General features: G+C 36.8%; 2 protein-coding genes across 2 annotated transcripts in view; both read right to left on the bottom strand.

Annotated features, from left to right (window-relative positions):
- LOC139978760 (E3 ubiquitin-protein ligase NEDD4-like) overlaps positions 1-11282 on the bottom strand; it is a 34699-nt gene extending 23417 nt beyond the window's left edge. Inside the window, exons 1-3 of the mRNA XM_071989240.1 lie at positions 11047-11282; positions 1937-2013; positions 1259-1334 (exon numbers count right to left, since the gene is read on the bottom strand). Of these exons, the coding sequence (XP_071845341.1) occupies positions 1259-1334; positions 1937-2013; positions 11047-11076 (183 nt within the window). The 5' untranslated portion in view covers positions 11077-11282. The remainder of the gene's footprint in view (positions 1-1258; positions 1335-1936; positions 2014-11046) is intronic.
- A 1493-nt stretch (positions 11283-12775) lies between these two features.
- LOC139978761 (enhancer of mRNA-decapping protein 3-like) lies at positions 12776-25253 on the bottom strand. The gene is made up of 7 exons (XM_071989242.1): positions 24991-25253; positions 24238-24424; positions 22826-23355; positions 21893-22219; positions 20674-20827; positions 19769-19986; positions 12776-19495 (listed from the first exon to the last, which is right to left on the bottom strand). The coding sequence occupies exons 2-7, from the start codon at positions 24402-24404 to the stop codon at positions 19173-19175; spliced, it is 1719 nt and encodes a 572-aa protein (XP_071845343.1). The 5' UTR covers positions 24405-24424; positions 24991-25253; the 3' UTR covers positions 12776-19172.
- Positions 25254-25570: the final 317 nt, after the last annotated feature.

Below are 25570 nucleotides of genomic sequence, written 5' to 3' on the forward strand. Positions count from 1 at the left end.
AAGTGCTACAATTGCCGATTTCTAGATCATCCCAGACTTGGTACAGTGTGGGTAATGTGGGTGTAAGAACAAGATGTAAGTGAGTAAATTAGATTATGTAATAATAAACATTACCATACATTTATCTAAACTTCCAGAATGATGCACCGATGATTACATGAAGACATACCATACATGGTATGGTTTCCACTCATTCCTATTACATATTCTGAGCAAATCACATGACTTTTGCAGGCAGGGGAGATTGGAGGGAGACTTCTTGAAATTTATTAAAATTTATAGCCTGCTGATTTACTGCAACTGAACTTGTGGACTGATTAAGGACAAAGTTGACTTTGGCATAAAGTCAATAATACACATATTGCATCAATCACAGGTCAAAGGTCGAGAGAAAACGCTGCTAATTTCCTATTTATCAAAAGGTTACTTGAGGTCACCTGGAGTGGGCAGTGGTGAGGAGCATATATACTTTGATACAAATTTGTTGTCAAAAGAAAACTTGATCAATGTATGCAAAACATGTAACCTTCATATGGACAACCAATTTCTTGGTAATACGGTAATACGGTAAACATTTCATTGAACCGTGAAGTACTACTACCATAGTCAAAACTGCCACTTCAAGGGACACTGAACGACTGTTTACGACGGGAGAAAAATCATCATTTGATCCTATCAGACTCTTTCCAGTAAATGTGTTGGAGATCAACAATGTTTGATTATACTTGTAAGTAATTGAGTATTAGATAATATAATGTTAATCAAATCTCAAAATTTACACAATGTAACTTAACCTAGTTTTGATTACAAATCTAGATAAGGAATTTTCTAGGAGGTAAGTTCCAATCAAATCATGGACAAGCTAATAAACCTCTTGTGACGACGAGCTAGTTTGAGCTATGATGCTATGAAAACAACGCGAGAAACAGAAAGAGCAAATAATCTCTATGATGTAGCACTAATAAATGCTGATTGCAATGGAGAGGCTTATCTTGTGGAGAGAGAAAAAAAAATACAATTTATGGTACCAAATGACACCTTTTTATACGGACAGACAACTGCACAACCCTATCAAAACTTCACTTACCAAAGTATCTATTATATATCTATTAAGAGAATCAAAAGAATTCAAAATTACAGAAATGCATTGAGGTTTCGATGGCACAGAAACAGGAAACTAGTAACATAAAAGAAGAGAAAAACAACAGTGCTATTTGTCTAATGAATTGTTTCATAAATAATTCATCAACATTATTACCCTTTTGACTGTTTTGGTAACAGTACTGGCAATGACGGAATCATCTCTTTTCAACTGAATTCTGACATATGGATCGCTGTCGAAAGATGAAAGAAAGAGAAAATAAAAGGGGGAAAAAATAAATAAATAAATAGAGGAATGTAACCATCTGTTCTTAAGATTGACCAAATCTGTCTACCATTCTAAGTGGTAAGTTGTGAGGTTAAAGAAATATATTTAGACCGACCCTAAGGATACAATTGAAGACATTCAAAATATGACAATTTATAGGAGTGTCAATCACGGTCAGATGTGTGTTCAAGTTTTGGACGTTTCCTGTTTTCCTGGCTTGTATTTCAAAATTTAGCAAGAAGAGGCATTAACAGAGTTACAGACACTCACTGGTATTAATCCAGAATTTATTGAGTAATAAACAATTCCAAAACAAATATTTAAGGCAAGTTAAACTTTGCCCTGTAAGTGACCTCTCAGTCTCCATACTTGAGATAAGGGAGAGAGCACCATCAGTTTTAATTTGTTGGTCAGTTGGGGATCCTAGTTGTCAAACCATAATTATAATTAGAGACTTTTGCCTTTGTAACTTGAAAAAAAAAAACAAATTGCAAGATTACTTATTACTACCAATCAGGGATCAAACAGTCAAACAGATAAATGACAGAAGTTTGAGAATTAGCTTACCTAGCACCAAATATATCCTTCTTGGCCAGAGACACACCTTCCAATATTCTTACTTTCACGATGCGGGTTGGTTCAGTCTAAAAGAAAACAAAGAAAGGACAAACGTCAAAAGTTTACAATATTTGAAAAAGAGTTCAATCGAATTCCAAACCCTTGTAAGCAATAGTACTATAACATTGGTTTGGATAGAGCAAGACGAGTCCAGCTAAATTTAAATGCATTACATTGTAAGTTGCGGGCAATGTGTAGTTTCTACATAATGTATTTCTGTGACAGTAATATCAAAATATTATTTTTTTTCTCCCCATCTATTTTAGCAATTTGCCCGCTGCCAATGTACTTTATCTTGCCATCTCTTGACATGTACCAATTATGAAAACAGAGAAACAAATTGATATCAAATTCAGCAATAGCCTGATATCGCCTCCCATGTCATTTTTGGACTGATTCCAAGTCTTCCATCCTGCATCTGAAGTTTGAACAAACAACAAAAAACCCTGACAGTTCACGTAGAAGGCGTGCTCTATTAAGCTTTCCTTTTAGCTGAATTTGCTTCTTCAATTTAAGCATCTTTCATGAAGTTGAGTTATTAGAGTTGCGTTTGCAACATATTTTATATCCAAGATGACCGAAAGTAAAATGTTAAAAGGTTGACATGATACAAATTAAACGAAGAGTCCTTGGAATGATGTGTTTTCCTACAATAAATTAAGTGTGATATAAATCTAACATTTATATTAGATTGAGCATTAAAAAAGATCACAGCCTTGATAGATCTAAATGTGGTAAGATACTAATGAACTAATGATGCTCAAGTATTTGGATACTGTTCCATAGAACTTGCACAAGTGCATGTTTCCCTGAGTGAGTTTCATTCAAATAGTTCTGTGTGTGAGCGTGATACATTAATAAGGGTCGTTGCATATGGCACTAGTTGTCGTAGTAAGTTTGTTCAGTATGTCATATGTTACCGAATAGTGACTGCATGCTGCGTGTGCACTGTGTGTGTGTGTGTGCGTACATCCAAACTTTATGGAGTGAATAACAATATAAGACCGAAAGTTATTTATTACCCAAGGCTCTGGACTGGCGGACATGTCACATGGTATTTTTGTTATCATTCTCATCTACCTGGGTGATGCTTTGTCAGTGCATGATGTTTTAATTACATATTCCTGCAATTAATACTTATTGTTTCATTCACTCTCATAGCGTATTGTGTATGAATGAACAGACATTCGTTGTTAGTTTATTTTACATTACAATCCTGCACAGAAAATACTGTACGAAAAGGAAACGAGAGCACTTTTGGAAATCCCCTAAACTACCCTACAGCAGGAAGAAATCCTACAAAGTCTGTAAGATGACTTGTGGGAGGCGATTACTGAGCTCAAATGTCACAATGTCCTGTTATTTTACACTTTGATTTCTCAGACTCCTTAATCTGCAGAAACTTAATAAGTTCAAGGGTCACTGACAAATGAAACAAAACATAACACAAAGAAATAGCCATAAAATCTGCTGTGAGCTTTCAAGATACTTCCAACAAATATTCTATTGTTAGCTCTAAATTGATATGCAAATTATGCAACAAATCCTTCGCAATAAATTAACAAAAATTTGGCATTCTCAGTACCAAGGCAAAGGATTTGGGAGAATTGGAGAGAAGGGGGGGGGGGAAGCAGTGTTAAAATTGGGAGATGACAAAATTAAATTTTGACTATTCTAACTATAGATGTACTCCAAAACCTCACTGGATCAATCAGTATTGTAGCAACAAGAATGCCAGGCAATCAAATTATCAAGTTTTAGTATCATATACCACAATTGTGCCAGCTTTAATCCTGTCAGATGCTAAAAACTAAACATTCCTCCACCCCACCCCAAATCCCCTCCCATAAACTATTTGTAAGCTTCCTATATACCTATACAACTGCAATGCTTCACAGGGAACAAGTTAGGAGACAACCCTTAAACACTACATTTTTCCCCGAAATATAAAAAAAAAAATTAACCGACTATGACAGCACTGTCTACTAATTAATAAATGCTACGTGTACATAATTCTTGCCAAGTTGTAAACAAAGTAAATTTGTTTCATAGTCATACTGTAACAAAATGAATAAAACCAACTCCATCACACTATTAACATGACATATTAAATACGAGTTACTTATTGACAAATTATGGGAGTGTTTATTCCTGATAAACACTCACAAGATGGAAGAAAACCTATGGGAAACTTGCAGTTGAACCTGTCCTCTAACGTCAGTTCATACCACTTGAATGTACAACAAAGAAGAACAAAACTGTAAAATATATCAAATTTTGATTTTCCAAAAGCTACAGAAGTACTATAGGATCAGTAGCATCTTTATGATAGCCCTACCAAAAAAATACCAGGTTTCCAAAGATTCACACAGGTCTACTACTGTATTTCCTGGTTCTCTTGTGAACATCTTAAATAATGATATGTACAGTACTACAGAGTAGACAGGACTGGTCGGTTATCAAGTAATGCTATCATCGTTACAGGTCAGTTAATAGCCTTTGCATCAAAGTACAAGGTCTTCAGTGCCATTTGATTACATATTGTAACAAATAAATAAAGGAGTCCAGCCACGGGGTGGCTATGTTTGTCCCACACATATGCACATGGACGGTGTACAGTAAGTTACTGTACATTCGCCACAACAAGGTAAATCCAGTATTTGTACTGACCCTTTGGCAGACAGTGTTAGTTTGTAGCTATAATTCTTTTCTTTGTTTACTTCTTCAATACAATGACAGTTTTAAAGTACATTTCCTTTTTGTCGACCTTAATTAATTAAGGTATGAGTACCGTATGACGTGCAGAAATGTTAATTGTTCTTTCGTTCTTTGGCTCTTGAGCTTACATTTTTCTTGACAGGCTGTTAACAGCTCTCTGTTATTCACAGTAAAATTGCTCGTCAAAGTAGATTAAACATCAAACAGAACAACAGCATGCTTTTACCATAAAAACTGGTTGCCTCTCTGGTTTAAAATGAGAGTCATTGCTTACTTTAGGCTGTCGCAACGAATTTAGGTCTCTCAAACCATCAGACGGTTGTTATATCTCGACCTTGGCTACACTGTACATAGTGACTCAGACTAAGTACAGGCTTTTACATTACCATAGCCACTTCTCATAAATCTGCTGATCATTTCATGGCCTAACAGATCTGTCACTGATACAGATAATTAGACAATGATATCATAGTATTCTGCCAGCACAAATTCCAAAACAGTCTCAAACACCCTTTCCTTAAACAAAAAAATGATACTTATTGGGCTACGAACGAAGAGTAATAGTATTCCTCCTTCCAGTGAATACCAAACAAGGATCCTAGGGAACCGTTCCAATTAACTGTTCGAATTAACTAGATAATAAACACACAAAAGAAACAAACGATGTAGACAATTTGGGTGGTAGAATGAGAAGGAAAAGCATTGACAGGTGGTGTCTGGTTGTAGAGGGTGCACAGTGCTAAAATGTTACCAGTTCATTCTAGACACGGTAGAATGAGAGTGCTACAGTTGTGGGGAGACAGGTAAGCGAGGAGCAAAGTAAATTCCATTCTATGTCAAGTTCAAAGGTTATTTGACACTGAATGACCGGATGACTATACCGTTAACATAGACACTGAAGACAAATGCACTATGACCTATATAAAAGTTAGTCTCATCCACTGTAATGATTACACACATGAATATTTAGAGAATTTAATGCCAATTTAATGTCCATGAGTTCAAAGCTCTAGATTTATTAAACCATATAGATATGAACATTGCAACTCTAGATGAGATGTTTGTTAACTGCACACTCACAATATCACTTCATTTTAAGTATGTGTACATAACACAGACCCTCCTCACCCCCCCCCCCCTCCCTGCCTCCCAATACCCAAAGGGCTTGAGAATGTTCAGTATGTTGAAATTGTAGTCTGTGGCACTATGCTCGCTTGAATTCATTGGTGCGAAAATATTGTTGAAGATCCCATCCAATCTTCTCTACCCTACTACCAGTTTTGGAAGCAAAATCAACCCACATTCATGTTCAAACTTCACGGAATAGATTTACACTGTGTTTGAATCCGTGTATTTATCACTTTCATTGTTTTTCATGAATTATTACGTGACTATTTGCAATATAATAAAAACAGATGGAGCTATTCTCCATTGTTTTTATGAGTTTCAATATTTTTAATATAAAGAATTAAGCACTTAAGAGACATTGTTACCACAAATATGCCATATTCTTCCGGCTTTACACATGTATGTACATATTTATAGCACATATCTGAACAGCTGCAAGAATAGTGTTACAAACAGAATTGATTTTTCATTTTCAACCAGCTTTGTTTGAGGTTTAGGTTTAATTAACCAGCATGTGCAGTGAACAATTCTGCTAGTAGTGTTACAGAATAAACATACAACATAATTGTTACAGACCAGCAGTTATACCCAGAGCCTAGTGTTAGTAGTTTTTGACAGCTGATAGGTTACTGTTTGCAGAGATCCACCTCTCCTAAACTACTCACTCTAATCAAGACTAAGTCGGTCCCGGAAGAGAAGTGACCCATTTCAACTAATCAATACGAATGTAACATCACCACGTTATTCTTCCAGCATGAAACATTGTTTAATACCTTCTAGGGAAAAGTTAGCTGGCAAAATGAAATGGTGTTTAGATAGGCACAATGTTAGAAGAATTTTCACTACATTGCTGCATTCCTTGACACTTCTTTTCTATAAACTATCAAGTGTTCACAATGTGCATTCAGAGATTGAAAATTGGTACTCATAAAAGGAATATATGCATAACTACATTATTTTCTCAGGAAATATAACACTACTTGATGAAGACTTCAACTGCTGTCATCAGATCTACTGTACTGAGATATTTGTACACTTTAGCTGTATGTGCATACTGTACATATGCACTAATGGTAACCTACAGTATCATATACTTTGAACACCACAGACCCTGCCTGCATTCCGCCTCACAGCCTCACGCACGTATGACAAGCTAGCTGGAGTACAACGTGTATGGAGTACTATACTGTGCATGTGGACATACCGCATGCTCATTTATGTTGCTGCTATGTACATGCTGTATACCCTGGGCTTACCCCCCGTCTCTGGAAATGATTACGGAAATCATTTTTCATTACCAGAGAATTCCCGCAACAAAACATGATTCATCATGAACAGTGTCATTCACCTAGTAAAATTATATAACTCTACACTACAGTTCCATCCAAGATATTTCGATCTCCGTAAGACTAGTCACTAAGAGTAGGCCTCAGGCCGATAGACTAGGCCTGCGTAGCCTAACGTTACGCTAAATCAATAATTTTAGTATTACTAACATATTGCTCTCGCGCCAGACGGACCATTTAAAATCCAAGTGCTTTCATTTAGACAACCAAAAAATCCTTCGGACAACCAATAATGAAGGCAAAGTAGTCCCAAGGACAACCTTAACGTTTTCTTAAAAATGAGCCCTGTATTATAACAACAACAGAAAGGCTTAACCTGCAGCTGTAATATGGGGAAAATTTCAAATAAATACAACTTAGTTGATCAGAAAAATTGTCCTTTTCACATGATAACATTATTTTTTTACAAGGTTAAGTGACCCTCCTGATAGAAAAATGATGCAGGCCTAAACAGGATGCCTACATATGTTAGGCTAATCATGTTAAGGTGGTAACTATTTCCTGATAATTGTCGGTTGAATAAACATGACGAGCTTGCTTGTTCACACTATCACAGTGCTGAGAGATTCATGAAGCAAAGAGAAAGTATTTGCGTCTTTGAATCCCATCTAAACGGTCAACTTGTACTAAGTGTTTAGATGCTATACTATCTTAGTAGTAACTTGTAAGAAGTAGGGGACTATGTGGTACTCCCAAGAAAGAAAACAATTTGACATGAAATGGCACATTTTGAGGCATATTAAGGATATACATTAACTTGATGCTTAGGTCTACATGCAAGGTTGGGCTAATATTAAACTACTGATGCCATGTTCATTATCCCAATGAATAAGAAGTGTGGCAGGCATATGTTGTACCGTACGATCGGCCACCGGTGCATCATGTAACCCACGTTCAGGTAAATAAACTCCTGGGGTACCTGGGAGCCCAGGGGACCAACCCAAAAAATTACTCCCCAGCCTAAGCCGTTACTGCCCACAAAGGAGGGAACAAATACATGCATATTCTTCCATAATTTCTTCATTTGGTGATATTTCCTTCTATCTTGATGTGTTAGAAGTAAGATCTGGAAGTCAGGACTCCCTAGAGAAACAAAAGTCAATGTTTTTCTGACTCTAGTTGAGCCAGTACTCATGTATGGTTCTGAAACATGGACCAACTGGAAAGAAACATACACGGTTGTTACACAAGATTACTGAGGGCTGCCCTTGATATTAGTTGGAAACAGAAGATACCCAACAAACAGCTTTATAGCGATCTTCCCAAGGTGACCATGAAAATCAGAGAACGAAGACTTAGAGCAGCTGGTCACTACCACGGACACCCAGAAGAAGCAGCCAACAAGTTCATTCTCTGGGAGCCAAAACATGGTACCCCTGGTGCAAAGCATAAAACCTTCCTGCATTTCCTTCTAGAGGACAGTGGGGCTGAAAGTACGTCTGAACTAGCAACCCTTATGGAAGACAGAAATGACTGGAAATCTCGATGCCAGGTTATTGTTCAGCCAACTTCTCCTACCCCTCATGATGATAATGGTCGACCGAGGTCGAACTGATGATGATGATTGATGTGTTTAAGTGTAAAATTTGATGAAAATTTGTTACTATTCAAGCCTGATAAGTTTTGATGGAAACTACCTTTGTTACCTTTTCATGTGCAGTGACACTGTACTGTATACTGTAGCTTAAGCATTCTCTCCACATTTCGTACTTCCACACTTCATTGCAACCAAACTTGACCTTTTTACTCTTGGGCAGCTCATAAGTCAGGGGTGGGCAACCTTTTTGAATGAATGGGCCAGATATAAGGAGTGAAAAATTGACTGGGCCGCACCTAACCAATGCCCTGCTGTTGATTTCAAACCTTTGATTCCGAGGAGTTTCATGCAATAGGTGTGTGTACTTAATTTGTATTCACAAAAACATAATGTCAATACTGTTCAGTCAATAATTAATGGGGATAATAGGCCTACCTGACAGCATAATTAGTGCCAATAAATGCTAAGCAGCTCGCTCGATTTTTGTGATCATTTAAGATAGATTGATTTTTTTTCTTTTTCTTGAGACATCTCACGGGCTGCAAAAAATCACTGGCGGGCTACATGTGGTCCGGGGGCCCTACAGTAGGTTGCCCACCCCAGTCATAAGTTGACCATCTCTGTGTTGAATTTAGTAGAACGGTCCCACAAAAGTTGAATGGAATCAAGCAACATAATTATACATTGGACATCACAATTTAACAATAAGGGTTGTTTGACGTTGTTTCTACAGACTTTCCATCTAATCTATAAATAGCTGGGACCTCCTAGATAGCCTTGGTGCACAACAATCAACGAACAGATTGGATAGGCCTAGCAAAAGTATGATATCGTGGTGTTGTATACGTGCCGTAACTTTCACGTCAATAAGAAACCTTTGGTTTTGCAAAATATACTGTTGTCTCCCATTACTTAATTATAGAAATTTTATTGCAAATATACCCCAAGAAATGCTTTAAGGAGTTCTAATATTATGAAAACCACATTTTCAAGAGTAATTAATTTAATGAGTCATTGCACTAATAGGCTCGAAAGGTCGTAGAGTTGCACACTTATAAGTTACAAAACTTTTTTCATAGATCACTAAAAAACTTAATTGGGGAAAAACATCACACATATTGATTTTAAAAAACAATTTTAGCTGAATATGCGGCCTTGCGGTATTAAGCAGCATTTAGGTTAAACCAACAATTGTATACAGTCTTACCATATATGTTACTGAAGGCCTGCATAGATAGTAATTTTAGGCTCATGCATGCCCTCTAGTATAGGCTTGGGCTTTAGGTTGAACATGTAATGAACAGGTCCTTGTGGGACTGACCAAATTAGCACACAGGTATCTGAGAGCAAATGCTTGGACTAATTCTATCACTTAAAAAACCCAATGCATTGCTTATTCAACCAACAATCTAGTATTTAATAGGTGAGAGCACCATTGTTACTGAAACTACAAACAGGTAAATGAGCACCAGTGCATCACTTACCAATGTGACAATCTGGTAGATACAGTAAGCAAGCTTATATAGCCGATGAACTGGGAAATAAGTACCAGTGCATCACCTACTAACAATAGAGTAAATGAGTACCAATGCATCGTTTAAATAATTGACAATTGGCTAAATGAGCACCAGAGCACGATTATTAAATTGATATTGTAAGCAAAAGCACCACCTTAGTGAACCATCAATCGGGTGAATCCCACCTTATTATTTTGTTTTGGCATTCTTTAGGCTATAATGCGTAACTGTGGCCCAAATCTATGAATTACACAAACATGAGTAAGCATGGTCCAACCAAAGTTATAGCACCATCATATTCATAACCAGGTCCATTGAAAAGTGAACGATCTAAATGTGACACAGGTATCGTCAAGAATATGGCTGCTTGGCTAGGTAGGCTTACATTAGGCCTTAGTCAAGCTATGCCTAGTCTAACCATGTCACTTGTTTGTTTTAAATTTAAGTTTCTAAAGTTTACTCAATTAGAATAGCCTAGCCTAAGTTCAGTTATTTGTGAACCTAGGTGAATAAATAACTGAACTTAGGCTAGGCTATGCTAATTGAGTAAACAAACAAGTGTATTGTTGTGCCTTAAGAATAAGAAGTTCGGTTTATCCTAACAGTAGTAATTCATATGTACTATTGTTAGTAACAATTGTTAACGTAACCTAGTATTAACTGTATTTACTTTAACCCTATTACTAGTATTAATGCTAGTAGTAGCCTATTAGTATTACTACCAATACTACTAGTACTAAAACTGAAAGGCCTAACTTGTGCTAGGCTAGATTGTATAATAATATCGTTGCGTCAACTGATAGTGATACTTACTGCATCGACTGGAAGTCCATGAACTTCCATTTGTGTCTCTTCAGAAAACCAGCTAACGTTGGAAATGATTTTTGGCCAAAAAAAAGTATCAAGAGTTGACTTTATAGAATGACCACCCTTACTCAATAACGGTTAAGTATAATTCAGAGACTAAATAAAATATCGGGTAACGGAAGTCAGAACTCAGATATAGTATATTACATTGGGTATCATTGTAATAAATTGTATAGAAAACACCCTGGAAACTCTAACCGACTTGAGTAAGTCAAAACACGGTATGCTGTATGAATCCGTAGTACGAAAAACTTCCGTCAATAATTGACTAAAATATATGACGGAAATAAAATCCTTTGCTGCAAATGATCGAAAAAGCGAATAAAATGTCTTTGAGAAGCAGCTATCAATCAGCTAAATGTTGATAAATATTCCGTGGGAAATTTTAAGGAAAAATTTTATCGTGTAAACCCTAAAAATAGAATAGAATACAAGTGACGTCATTTGATCTCGCACAATTTATTTTTGTCGATGAAGTCCGACATGTTGTCTATGTTACAATAGTTATTATGTTACTTACCCTTGCCTGTAAGTAATTACGGACCTGTGGTTTGATTCTGGCGGAAACTGATAAATAATTGCGGAGGGTGTTGGGGAATGGGGAGGAGGAATGAAATTCTCAATCCGGCCTATGCTGCACGGGGGTTGAAGTTCAAATTGCACTTTCTACACTATTTTCTTATTTTGGCAAATACTGACTGCCACAGAAAAAAACATGATTAGACTCGCTGCCTCGTGTTATGATCTTTTCTTCATTAACGATTAATTGATTAACTGTTATTCAAGTTACTTTCCTTTGTGACAGTCGCAGTGTATATCATAAGGGGCCTATCCACAACCTGCAGGCTGCAGGTCTTCTTTAGATTGATATCAGTTGAAAATCTGCCATTGATAAATTATCGTGGGAAACTATAGGAAAGATTCAGAAGGAGCGCAGTATTTCCTGATGTGAGGGTGGTGCACTTCAGCCATTAGATTTAAGCCACCGTGACTGATGGTTAGTGGCAGAGTTCATAAGCTTTATTTGTTGAACATCAAAAAAAGCTTGTTTGTTATGTCTGCCATCAATCACGGATAATTATGTCAATGATATATCAAAATTCATGACATAATAATGTACCAGTTGAAGGATATACAGTCCTGGAAACTATGGATTGGATCATTAGGCAGAACTATACAAACAGAACCTATAGAATTAAATGATAAGAATCAGTGGAAAAGTGGTACTAACAGCTGATAAGGTTCTTAGAGTCTAAACATTCCTTTAAAGAAGAAATTCAGAAAGGCAACATGTCTATACAATGCAAAGCACCAGACAAGATTATCCCAAATTGTTATTTCCCTGTACAATTTTACTATTTATACACATTACTTCTAATTCTTGTTATGAATCTGGTTAAGTGATACCTACAACTACTCTAGGGGACAGCAACATCCCCACAAGGATAGGATGTGAAAAAAGATAGGTCTAGGAAAAAAGTATAGCCCTTGAAGTATAGTAGACCCTAGATGATGTGCCAGCTACCTTCAAATTACAGCTGTTCTCACCCCAACCAGAGGATGCTTGTAACACACTTTACTTGGATACATAGGTCATTGTTCTTCCTCCACTGGTGTGTAATGTAATCAGAAACCAATAAATACTGACAATGAAAAAAATGACATGAAAAATATGTTGGTAATGGAATTTTCATCTATTGTTTTCAATATGCAACAAATTTCAGTGTAGCAATTTCTTAACTTCTCTAGAAAATCTGCATTTTGAAACATAATGTTAGGCAAAAATTACAAACTTACTCATCATGGAGATGCTAATAAAGAATTTCAGGTCCTTCTACCCTTGCCCCTAACCCTTGGTGTTATACCAATATAGTTTCTACTAAGCAGTTTAAAAGGAGTTTAAGGGGAGAAACAAGGATTAGCGTGTAAAGTAACCTCACATTACCGACACCAGAGATGTAGAATGAGTGCTCCAGTTGCTTTCTGGTCATTAGGCCTACTTTTCCTCATTGCCAGAGTTTCTATTAATTTTCAAGAATATTTGTTAGCACAACCTTGCATTCAGACCAGCTCATTATAGAGCTATTAAATAGTCAGATGTTTAAACAGAAATTGCTCAAGAAATAAATAGTGGCATCAAAATGCCACCTGGACTGCGGGCAGTGTTTTATAATGGTCTACAAAATATCAAAATTAATTTTGTACCCAAGGTCATCCTTCAAGCACCAATATAAATAGTAAACAAGTGTCTTGATCATAGCATCTCAAACATAAAACTTTAAGATATCAAATTCTTGAACATGTCATCTCACCCTCCCCCACACACCTACTTATAAGCTTCAAACATGTAAATTCTTACTTACATTTCACCAATAGTTCCATATGCATCGCTCTTTCAGCATTTACTTTGATATGCACCAATAATTGACATCCTCTCTTACCCTCCCACCCCCCTCCTGCTTTTTAGAAATCCTGCATCCACCACTGACACATAGGGTATGATAGGTATCGCTTCCATTGATAGTTTAATACAGTGGTGTGCACAGGATTTCAAAGTTTGAGGGGGGGAAGGAGGAAGTGGGGGAGGGGAGGAGGAGGAGGAGGAGGAGGAGGAGGAGGAGGAGGAGGAGGAGGAGGAGGAGGAGGAGAGAGGGTATTACTTCTAAAGACCTCCCAACTGATCGAGGTAGGAGAATGAATGGATTGGTGCATCCTGGGACATGTTCAGACAATAAGGTAGGTCTGCAGTTAGCTCTAAAAGAATGGCTGTCCTAATAAATATTTCTCTTGACTTTCTATGAGATTGAACAGGGGGGAGTTCACCCTTAGCAGTGGTCTAATTCTTCTTCAAAGACTGCATGCTCCCCTGCCCTGACTGATGGGAAGTGGGGCCATGCTCCCACTTGTCCTCCCCCTCTCCCACCTTCCCTTCCCCTGATGGTGAACTTTTCCACTAATTGTCTTAATCCTAGAGTTTATAAAGCCTTGTAGCATTCTGGATGAACATTGATATTCAAATTGTTTTCAGTATAATTTGGGTCACTCTCTTTCTTCTTTTCCACTGCCTTTTTCTTTTAAATAGTAATGATACAAAGTACCTGGGAATATTTGTGAAATTGTGAACCTCTTTACTTTTCTGACATTTATTTAGTATTGGACAAGCCCGAATGGCATTATCAGTGAACATCTTTTCCCTTAATCCACCATCAAAGATCAGACCAGTATAAACTATACATAAAAATATAAACCAGACAACAAAAAATATCCAATTTCAATGAAAAGGTATGCTGAGTATTTTGCATATAAAACTTAAACCTGGTTCAATATAGACCTTTCCATCTTAAAAAGAGATGTTTGTTCTGTACTTGTTTTTTTGTGCAATCAGTAATTTTCATTTGCTAAGACAAAAGCTGTCACCATCTCCATGAACCCCTACATTACTTTAGTATTCATAAAAGCACACGACGCTGCACTTTACAACATAGGAGGCATTGCTACTTCTACCAACACAGTAAACAAATAACCATCTCTTGTGTATGAGTCATATCTCTAATCAATTGGATCCTCCCAAAACAGTGCTGTATCAGCATTCTCTTGAGCCACAAGGCACCATAGACTTTGCCCCTCTCCCTGCAGCATGTGGCCCCTTGACTCCATGGACCCCTTAACCTTGGAGGCCTCTTGGCACTGGCCTCATCAGCATATTGGATAATCCAACACTGTGCTCAAACATTGTCTCTCATTTTCATGTAAGTAACATTGTAAGAGCTTTCAGAATTGAACGACAAAAAAAAAAACTAGAAGAATATATTCACAAGTCAGTGGACATGGCCTTGCACTGTACAATATCAGAGAATTTAACCTACACTAAATCCAGCATCCACACACAATGTTAAGAACAGTTACATTTCTTTCTTACAGGAATCTATGATCTATGACTCATATTTACACAAATCTGATCAGCAGTTTGTATAAAGGAAATAGATAATCAATTATCCTTGTGAAAAATTGACAAAGGTGATAAAATATTACGCAGAAGAAAAAAGGAAAGAAAAAAACTCAAAAGCAAAACACCAAAAGGAAATGTAGCGACGCAAAGGGTGGACGGTTGGTAAAGACTTAACCATTGTGTGAATTATGATGCGTCCGATAGCATTCTATCAAACTGTCATCATTTCAACAAAATTTATCTACAAAAAAACACATTTGGTATGGTAAGAATATACAAACATATTTTAACCTAACATAATCATTTAAAAAAAGTAAAAAAAAAGAATGAGAATAAACATATATGGGTTCTCAGTTTCTACAACTGCAGCAAGTTAAACTTGTCATGTCACAGAGACAAAGTTGAACTTAAGAAAAAGAAGTAAATTGCTAACATAGAGAATTGGAAACCACACATCTTAATATAGTGTCCCTACCTTTCATATAAATGCTCCTCTGAGTAATCTTAGTTTTGCCAGAAAACCCATCAGCAGCTTCACAGAAAAAATCATAGTTGGAGGATCTGTGATGTCATCATTGAGAAGTAGCATTTGGTTGCCAAAACTTACGGGGTATACAATTAAGTTAATGCTTGATCAAACGAAGACGCCTTTCTTCATTGTTAAAAGAAATGAATATTAATGAGCTACTAATTTATGAAATTGATTCGATCCTCAATATTTCACTTTACCATACCCCATTTGATCATATGTTAACGTTCTGTAAGATACCCATTGATGGGAACTTTAACATCTTTTGGTTTTATACTTGAATTTGTGATGCTGCTTTGAAACTTAGTAAGATTTTCTTTTGTTTTATATTAAACCTTCTTGTTTATATTTTCATTCAAAGTGTTTGTTTTAATTGTTCATGACCTAAAGAAAAGTAGACATTAAAGAAACTGAAAAGTTGTCATGAGAATATGTGCTTTTTTTCTTCTTTGATAATTGACTTTTACCTTCAAAAGTAAAACAAAATTATGTTATGTAATCGACTAGCATGATCCTCAAAAATCTAGCTGTTACCAGATCCACATTTTGGGCAATGAGGCAATAATAATCTTACCTTACTATACTAACGTTTTGTAGCCAACAAAATTAAGTAACAATACGTTAAGTATAACATGAAGGCAAAACAGCACAGAAATTATAGCAGGGCAGTGAAAGTGTTTTCCAATTATGACACTTTTATTATTACCATGGCATAAATACACCCCCAAAATTATGTAACTTGTAGTCCCTTCAAATTTGAGAATGCTAATAGTAGCAGCAGTGCAAATCTGCTGCACAAATTCTTTCACTATATAAAATGATTCTTAGCCTTTAAATAACAGTATAAGATCGAAGTTGTCAAAAGCAACTAATTATAAAAGAAAAAGTTGGTAAATATGTACCTCCTTGGATCTGTCTAGCACATGTGGGGCATCGTATTTTGGAAAATTGAAATAAATGTAAGAGTCTTCGGTTTCTTTGGCAGTTTTCTCAAACTGAAAAAAAAATGGAGTTAGCTGTCCTAGCAAAAGGTTTCATTTTTCACACTTTGTGAACTGCACAATCAGCGTCAAGATGGACAGAAGCTACAACTCATAATGGATAGAAATTATGTTTATGTTCAAAATAAAGAGAAGCTCTCAAAAGAGACAACAAAGTAAACAGGTTATGTAGAAACGACTATACACACACACACAGTAAGAATTTGAAATGTTTACAATGAAAAGAGCATTGACAACATATGTACATGACTTCACTGATGATAGGCTAATGACTTTACATAAATCATTCACAAAAATAACAATATGGAATATCTTTTCTTTGTGCATATTCCTTTGTACAAGAACATGACAGAATGGAACTTAAAAACATTTATGTTCTACATATATACAATCACTTAAATGAGTCTAACGAAACAAAAACCAAAAAACAGTCTAATTCATTTGCATACTTCTAAAAACTTAACTACACAAAGATTCTTTCTCTCTAAAATGATATCTAAGACATTTATATGAACTTTGACCTGTTTCATAGCAATTTGCTAATATGGACAGAACAAGAATTATATGTTGAAAACACATAATTTTGTATGTAGTTCATTTGCACTGGTGACATTATGATAACATTTACAGGATTTAATCTCATGTAAGAAGGTTCTTCAATCATCAAAGTAGATTTAAGTAGATTTTGAAATCAACGGGGCCTCAACATCGTTACTACTGAGGGCGCTGTCTGATTGTTAATCTGTACTGCTTACAGATCTGTGAATCAAACATGAATCATCATCATGCGCACATGCTTGATGAACTTGCACACACAGACATGCAATGTGGTTGTTCAGTTCAAGGGGTAGCACCTTATTATGTTTTCATTCTCCTAACATTGAGTAAACTTATTTTTTTCATTTCTGACACCAAACTCAGTCAGAGGGCCATCATTAATAAGATGTTCTTGACATCATAGTCTTGTTTCTTTCTGCATAACAAAGTTTCCAGACTAGATGAGTAATATGATATTGCCTGATTTTCATTAGAATGTCTCTTTTTTCTCACTTTCTTGACCAACTTTGTCCTAATCAAGGACCATGAGATGCATGCTCAAGTGACCTGCTAGTCGGTCTTTTAATTCTGTGTAGCTGGCAAAGTTATCTATTTAGCATATTACATACAGCTACTATTAAGAACAATTTTCCAAAAGTCATCAAGTACATCGAAAAAAGAAATAGGTCATCCCCGACAAATGTCCAACCACTCGAGATAACAAAGATTATATTTTGGTATTTTCTTGTTGTAACTGAGTATGACAAGGTACTGGTATAAACAGGGTGTTGACAAACCCGATACTCCCTGGTTTGTCTGACTCATAAGAATGTTTCTAATAATGACTATGTTGCTTATTCATATACAAACCTATGGCATAAATTTATTTTTAAAAACAGAATGAAAAAATGCATCGTAGTTTCGATGATGTAACATGAGCAGTTTTCTTCATGAATCTGACGTAATGTATAGTGAGGGAGTACAACATACTTGATCTTAGTAATACAGTGAAAAGCAGATGTGACAAACAATAAATTCACAATAACACAGGCTGTCCTGAAATGACAATTGACCTCAACAACAGGCTTCTTGTACTAGATGTGATACATCAACATACTAAATATGACATCTGTTCTTGTTGAAATATTGTGTAAAACATGGGTTTTACAATTTGACCCCTGATGAACTCAAGCATTGACCTCGGCCCACAACATCAGGCTTCTTGTACTCAATGTGATCCAATTACATGCCAAATATGCAATCTGTCCATGCGTCCCTTGCGATATTATGTTTAGTAAGGTTGCGTTAGTGTAGAGAGACAGGTAAGAGGGGAGTGAAATAAATGTTTGGCGTTTGTTGACTTCAAATGACCATTGACCTCCACCAAAATCAATAGGCTTCTTTTACTCAGTGTTATACACCTTCATACTAAGTATGAGATCTGCCCAAGCTTCACGTCTTGAGATATCGTGTTTACAAGGTTTTCACAATTTGACACCTGGTGACCCCAAATGACCTTTGACCTCCACCAAAAACAATAGGCTTCTTGTACTCCTACATACAAAATATTAAATTGTTCCGACCTTCCCTTCTTCAGATATCGTGTTTACAAGCTAGGCGTCACAAATGCACACACACACACGTCTTCATGAATGTAAAGATTACGATTATCATCGAAACTAAAAATTGACACCTGGCAACTCGTCAGTATTCTTTGGCTTTGGCTTGGTGATCTTGAGTTCTGCGTGCAGTTCACTGTGATTTTAAGATTGCAAATTAGGATGTTAGACATACAATAAGGAGTTCCCCAAATTCTGCAAATCATTAAACTTATCAGATAATTTGAGATAAATCTGAAGTAAGCTTTAGGGGGGTGAGAGAGAGTATCGCCATCATTTTATCTTGCTAGGGAAGGCTTGAATTGGAAGAAAACCTATCAACCATGACAGTCTGACATTTCCTACCTGCACACGGGCAAACCCTAGTCAACTACACTTTCTCCTTGCATTCTGTAGCTTCAGCCTTCTTCTTACAGTCAGATGCCATTCAGAGAACCTCATGTGTCTTCCAACGGTATGACAAACTTAGATCCGTAGGGGACCACATATTCCTGCCCGAGACTTTTGTAGAATTTATTTGGAATTCCTGGATCGCACAAGTAAATGTTACCCAAGCTTGCACTGCCATGCAGAGGTAATCCAACGAATATACTCCACTTGCTGTTGAAGTCTTGATGCTTGCTCGGATCTAGACTCAAGATGCAGGCCTTGGAATTCTGGGTAGCCCATCTGATACAAGACTTGCTAAAGTCATTTTCCAAGTTGGCAGCTGGTCTGTGTAGAGCGCTGATGATCAGATCTACAGGGGAGGCTGGGAGATCTAATGAGAAAGAGAGAGATATGCAGAAAGTAAGCATCACACATTTAAAAAATATTCAGAACAGTCAATTGAAATAGTGACTTAAAAACTCATAAATTTGGAAAATAAAAGAATTGATCTATTTTTAAATGCATTACCCAATTTAGAGATTTTGACATATACAAGCAGCTTGTGTGGATTGACCCTAAACCACCAGAAAGCTAACAGCCTAACTACAGTAGGGGAAGTTTAATTTTGTAATTTTTAGTAACTCAAAGTGAATCAGCTACGTACTTTGTGGTGATAGTATAACTTCACCGTCTGTTTCTCGAAATAGCTGCAGCTCTCTAGAGACCTCGGAATTCAATTTATTTTCTCCAGGTACACAGACGATGACATTTGCATGATGTTGACTGATATGACGGCCACAGGAAACACCTTGAGCACCCTGGGTGTGTGATCCACACAGCAGCACCACGGTAGGTTTCTGATGCTTGTTCCCCACTTTAAACCTGTCAAAAAAAGGATATTCAAGAATAAATGCTGGGCAAAAGTTGAAAAACATGACTACTACTTAAGGAATAATTTGTCGAGAGCCCTTACATACTTTAGTACTAGCACTATTCAAGTGAGACAAATTTGTTACAGAAACACAAAGATTTGTAAGGGGTCATTGTATTCAGAAGCTTTAGTCTCTCAAATAGAATTAAATGCCTCAAAACCTAAAAAACTAATTACTTAGTGCATAAATGGCCATAAATAATATTCAGTTCCAAAATATCTTCAACTACTTACGGAAACCGTCACTGCTATTATTGCCCATTGAAGGCTAGTTCCAGTGAGTGAATGTACCAAATAAGTGAATGACAGTGCCTTACACTGGACCATAAATTGCCCAACATTAGGCATATAGTACCTTAGAAGTGAACAAAGAGTTACCTTTCACTGAATCAAAGTGTCTTACTGCAGTTGCATGAAAGTGTGAAAGAATACCAAATTATATGTTAATATCTTGCTTTCTAATATACACCTCCCTCATTTCAGCTTGCATTTAGTACATATTACAGTCGCAAGTGTCTCAACCATACAGGGTCAGCTGCCACTTATAAACAAGCATTTCACATTTATCTGTAGACTGTCTTTTACTATAGAAAGTCAATAAAATATTATTCAAAGGTTGAAGTAGAACCAAATGGTACCTCTGGGAACCTCCAATTAGGCCAAGCACAAGCTGTGCACAGCAGAGCCCAACAGTTGCGATTCTCCTTTCACGGCTGAAACCAGCCATTTCAGAACTCTTAAAGATGGCTGCCCTATCACCCGAAGAGACAGCGGGAACCTTCTGTTCATTCTCTGCAAATAAAACAAAATTTCACGCTTCGACATTACAAAATAGCTATCTATCAGCCGATAAAGAAAAACGATATGTGAAGTTACCATACCAATGAAGAGGTATCCATTTTTTGTACACAGCATGTTTGTATTTTCGGTGTTACACGGATATGCTTAAGCACCAAAGTCAAATTCCTATCGTTGACTTATATTGGTTTAGAAAACTAATCACTAAACAGACTAAGAGAATGAACATAGGTACAAGATTCATTTTGATATGCCAGTATGTGAAAGCCAAGAATGCACCTTTAACATATCAATAATGAGCCACTGACCCTTCTATTATGCTTACTGCACATAGCAATTTATTAACAAAGACCATATTTCAAATCTGCTGTGACATCTACTCGCTACTTCTGTTTTTTTTTAAATAAGAGAGCCTTTTTCCAAATGGCTACACCAAGCAACTAGTTAATGATTTGCCACTCTCTTGTACTGTGATCAAATCATCAATGCCTTGTTTGGATTATCAACAACTTGCTTCAAGTCATCAAAGCTCCCTGCCATAAAGGACAAAGAACTAAACATAACAATGTTCTAAGTTGTCAATTTTAGATCTGTGAAACCACGACCACAATGCCTGAAAGTGCAACCTCTTCAAAATATGTCAAAATGCCAAAGTTTAATACAAAACACACACACAGACATGCACACACAAACACAACAAATAAAACAATGGTGTGGAGCCACAAGTAGCAAGCAACAGTTCCTGAACACCCTCTACATGGATGAACATTACGATCATGTCTTCATAGAATCACAGCTGCACTCATCAGATACACAATATTGTCATATAAACAGAGCAAACAGATGCCATCTGATAATGTTTGACAGTATTTTAAAGCCAGGAAGATAACAGTATGTCAGTGCTATTTTATATAGATCTTGTCATAAATTGCATACCCAGGAACTAGTAAATTAGTTGTGGCATAAACAGGATCGTTACAAGTGAGTTAATCTACAGTCAGTAAGGTGTCGTGTAGCTCCTGCAAGTAAGTTTTCAACCAAGTTACTTCAATTTGGTACCTGTTAAATAGTAATAGCCATCTTTCGTTGCACTTGGCTGGGATTTTTCTTCTTTCTCAACTTCATCGTCGTCGAGGACATTTTCGTGAGGCTGCAAATACTGTTCCTTTTTCTTTCTGAACGGAGGACCATCTTTCATCGCGTCTATCTCCTCAAACACGGCAGCTTTGTCAAATCGGGCTAAGTTCTCTCCAAAGTCGAAATCATCCATGAAGCTCTCCACTGGGGCACTAAAACACTCCTCATTCTTCATCTGGTGAAAAGAACGACGCTTCCCTTCTATTTTCAGGGGTGACGAGCGATACTTGGAATTGTTGTTGGGACCACCTGATGGATGAACACATTTTTTTTTGTGGTAATTTCTGAGTAATGTTACACAGTAGGTAATGCACACTGTCACACAAAACCACATGGCCTCACTTGGAATTGCTGTTGGGCCCACTTGATGATATGAAGTTTTCTCTTTTTTGGGGGGGGCCAATTCTGAGTCATGTTACGAGGTAGGTAATGCACACTGTCACAGAAAAACACATGGCCAGAGTCACAACTTCTTCTGCTTTTGTAATTATTATTTTCTATGACTTGAGAAGTAACTTAAATACTCTAGAACTTCAACTACCTATTTCAATATTTGATGGTCTTTTGGAGGGAAAAGAAACTTCACAAAGTTAGAGAGAGTAATATAAGTTGTAGGATATTGTCAAATTTGTCTTTTGTTCAAAATTTTTAATGCAGACCGATTCTTATTGAGTGTGTATTGTTGAACACTTGATATTCCATGTAATGATCAAATGGGGCAGAGATATATGTATGGGGGTCATTGGGGTCAATACTTAGATGCTCTTTTGTTTTCTCCACTTTTTTATCTTTGGGGTGGGGGGGATGGAGGTCTGATCAATGAAATTAACTGAATGACCTCTGACCAAAACTCACCAGACTTTCTCCGTCTCCTGCTGCGATCATTCCAAGGGACTTCCTCATCAGTAGAATCACCCCCGACCACAAACTGAGCACCATTTCCATTAACTGTCTTCTTGCGATGATTGTTCTCAGGGGTGTTAGCTCTTCTGTTAGATCTAGATGGACTTGTAAAGGACTTGGATCTAGTAATCGATGAGTCATTATGGTGAATTTCTTCCTCCAGGTGTTCTCCATCAGATCTATTCTCCCGCCTCTTGTTCAATGGGGACTGGAATGCCGACTGCCTCTGTTTCCCCTTTTCTGCTTTCTGTGGAGTATTCCCAGCACTAACTGAACCGGCCTTTTCAGGATTACCATGTCTTACCGGAGACTTGGAATGAGACTTTCTAACGGAGGAATCCAGTTTTCCGTTCTTCTTTCCTGTGGTCGTCTCGCTTGGGTGACGGCTGTCTTGTTTGGGAGGGTTGACGTTTTCTTTCTCGTGTTGTGAAACGAGTCCATCAGATATCTCCAAAATTTTCAAATCTTTTATATCAATCGCTCTATAAAGAGAATAATAACCAGTTTTGAGAAATATGTGACATGTGATGTTGAGCTTTACAAAGTTCATGAAATGTATCTACAAGTCTACATAATAACAAGACTGTTCTGAGGAAAGGAAAAAAAAAGTTTCCTGCCATGCAAAGACATGCGCGAACCAGATTTATTAACCTGATGCATTCTGCTGTAACAGATCTGAACAACAGTAGTTGATAAATCGCTGTTATACTTACTAGATTCATGAAAGTAATGACTGTTACTTGTAATTAACCTATTTGGAACTAGATTTCCTCTTACATCAGGCCAGAGATTATCATTGATCATCTCATATCGGTGAGTACAAGCTGACTACAGCAGCTATTGTGGAACAAATTACTGACTTCCCAACATTTCTACAGAATTATGTACAAAGTCAGTTGTATTTATATTTGGTGGGAAATGGAATATGATAATATATGTTGGTGTAGTAATGAAGCATCACCAACAACTTTCAATCACTTTTCAATAAAGGAAAGCAACTAATCTCTTGTTCCAATGGGATGAATAAATGTACCATCAAAGAGAAACCATACCAGAAGTCTAAAACTAAAGAAAATTATGAAAAACCCATAGCTGAACCAAAGTATAAATGATTGCCTACTGTTGCAGAACTGATTAGTGGCAGGCTTTTTTCCATACATCTTAGAAAATAATATATACCTACTGTAGCTGATGTAGGCATTCACTGTCCAAACACAACACACACATGACACAGTGTAGGCAAAATACAGTAGGTGCATGTTTCATGCATGGATGACCACTTTGCAAATTGCAGCCTGCAGGAAACGCACAATAAACTGTTATTGTCGTTCAATTTGTCCTCAAAGGGGGTTAAAATATCTCACCTGATAGTTACTTCTGGGACTTCATATTTAACTCCATTTCTAAATGTGTCCTTTAGAGAGATTGTCTGTTTCTCTTTGTTTACAGATGTCACCACCCCTTGGAAGGTACCGAGGGAATCACCACAGTCCAGGGACAGAAGGTTGCCAACAAAACTCATTTGATCCATGAGCACTTTGCCTGACAGTTCTGCAAATTAAAACATGAAAAACATGAAATTAAAACATGAAAAGGTTATTCTCGAAGACCATTTTTATCCTATCTAAATTGAATATATCCATCATAATAAACTATATGGTAGCCATTTTGTCATGATCCATTTAAACCATGAACATCTTGCCTGACAAAACTGCAAATTCAAACATAAAAGGATGGGCCCTTAACTTAGGCCAAGCCTTGCTGTACATTGTAACTGTAAGCTTATATTATAATTATATATAAGTGTAGCCTAAGATAATTTCAACCTAGGCCTAGGCTAAGTTAGCCCTAAACTTTAAAGTAATTAAATATCCATGTGTCCCCTTGTTCTGTTGCCCTTAAAAGGATTAAGCTGTATGGTAGTCGTGTTGATAGTGATAGAAAGGGTAACTCTCAAACGCTCAGCGTGTGATTCTTAACGTAGACTATACTGTTTCTCTCAAGTCTTGGGCTTAGTCTGTGGCTTCAAAGTTAGCCTTATTTGATCTTGTTTGCATAACAAATGCCTGTTACTAGTGTTAGGCTACACATGTATAACGTTGAATGGGAATACTTACAGTGCACTAAGCCCTCTTTCAAATTTTAAACGGAATTGTCTTTGCTACGATCTCGTAACGAGAGAGTTGTTTTAATTTGCTAGTTAAGCATACGGCTCTAAATATGCGTGCTGCTGATGCTGAGAAGGTCCAAACTTCTGTGCTGTATTAATTGTTTGTGATGTAGTGTAGGCTATGCAAAGACTAAGTATTCTCTTAGCCTAAGCTAGTGCTAGTAGTGTAGTTTTTTAATGAGAGATTCAGGAATCATTTATGCAAGGCTCGTATTACACTTTACTGGTGTGTGCAATATTTCACATCATTTGTAATGCTCATTGCTATGGAAAGCCAATCGAGCAATTATTGCTATTGACCAATCAAACAACGAATGATTTCAATCATCTTGTGCACACATCTTCCGAAACTGAGAGTCGGTGACTGAAGCTGCCTAGAAAAATTGTTTAAATTGTTGGTATTCTGTAAGTCAAAAACTATATCTTGAAAACATTTTGTATCGTGAAGATATGATTTTTATTTCAAGTTTGCTGATATTTTGTAATGCCTCTGGCAAGAGCAGAGTACAATTGGGATGAAAATGTAC

Source organism: Apostichopus japonicus, chromosome 13, assembly GCF_037975245.1.
Source record: "Apostichopus japonicus isolate 1M-3 chromosome 13, ASM3797524v1, whole genome shotgun sequence".
NCBI classification, from domain to species: domain Eukaryota; kingdom Metazoa; phylum Echinodermata; class Holothuroidea; order Aspidochirotida; family Stichopodidae; genus Apostichopus; species Apostichopus japonicus.

What these genes read in the sequence shown, in the direction of transcription:
- LOC139978761 (XM_071989242.1), bottom strand. Translation starts at nt 24,404, where the DNA reads ATGGATCAAATGAGTTTTGTTGGCAACCTTCTGTCCCTGGACTGTGGT. An exon ending in TGGCTATTACTATTTAACAG is followed by an intron (nt 20,828 to 21,892) that starts GTACCAAATTGA and finishes TTTTATTTGCAG; the next exon opens with AGAATGAACAGAAGGTTCCC. An exon ending in AGTTATACTATCACCACAAA is followed by an intron (nt 19,496 to 19,768) that starts GTACGTAGCTGA and finishes CTTTCTCATTAG; the next exon opens with ATCTCCCAGCCTCCCCTGTA.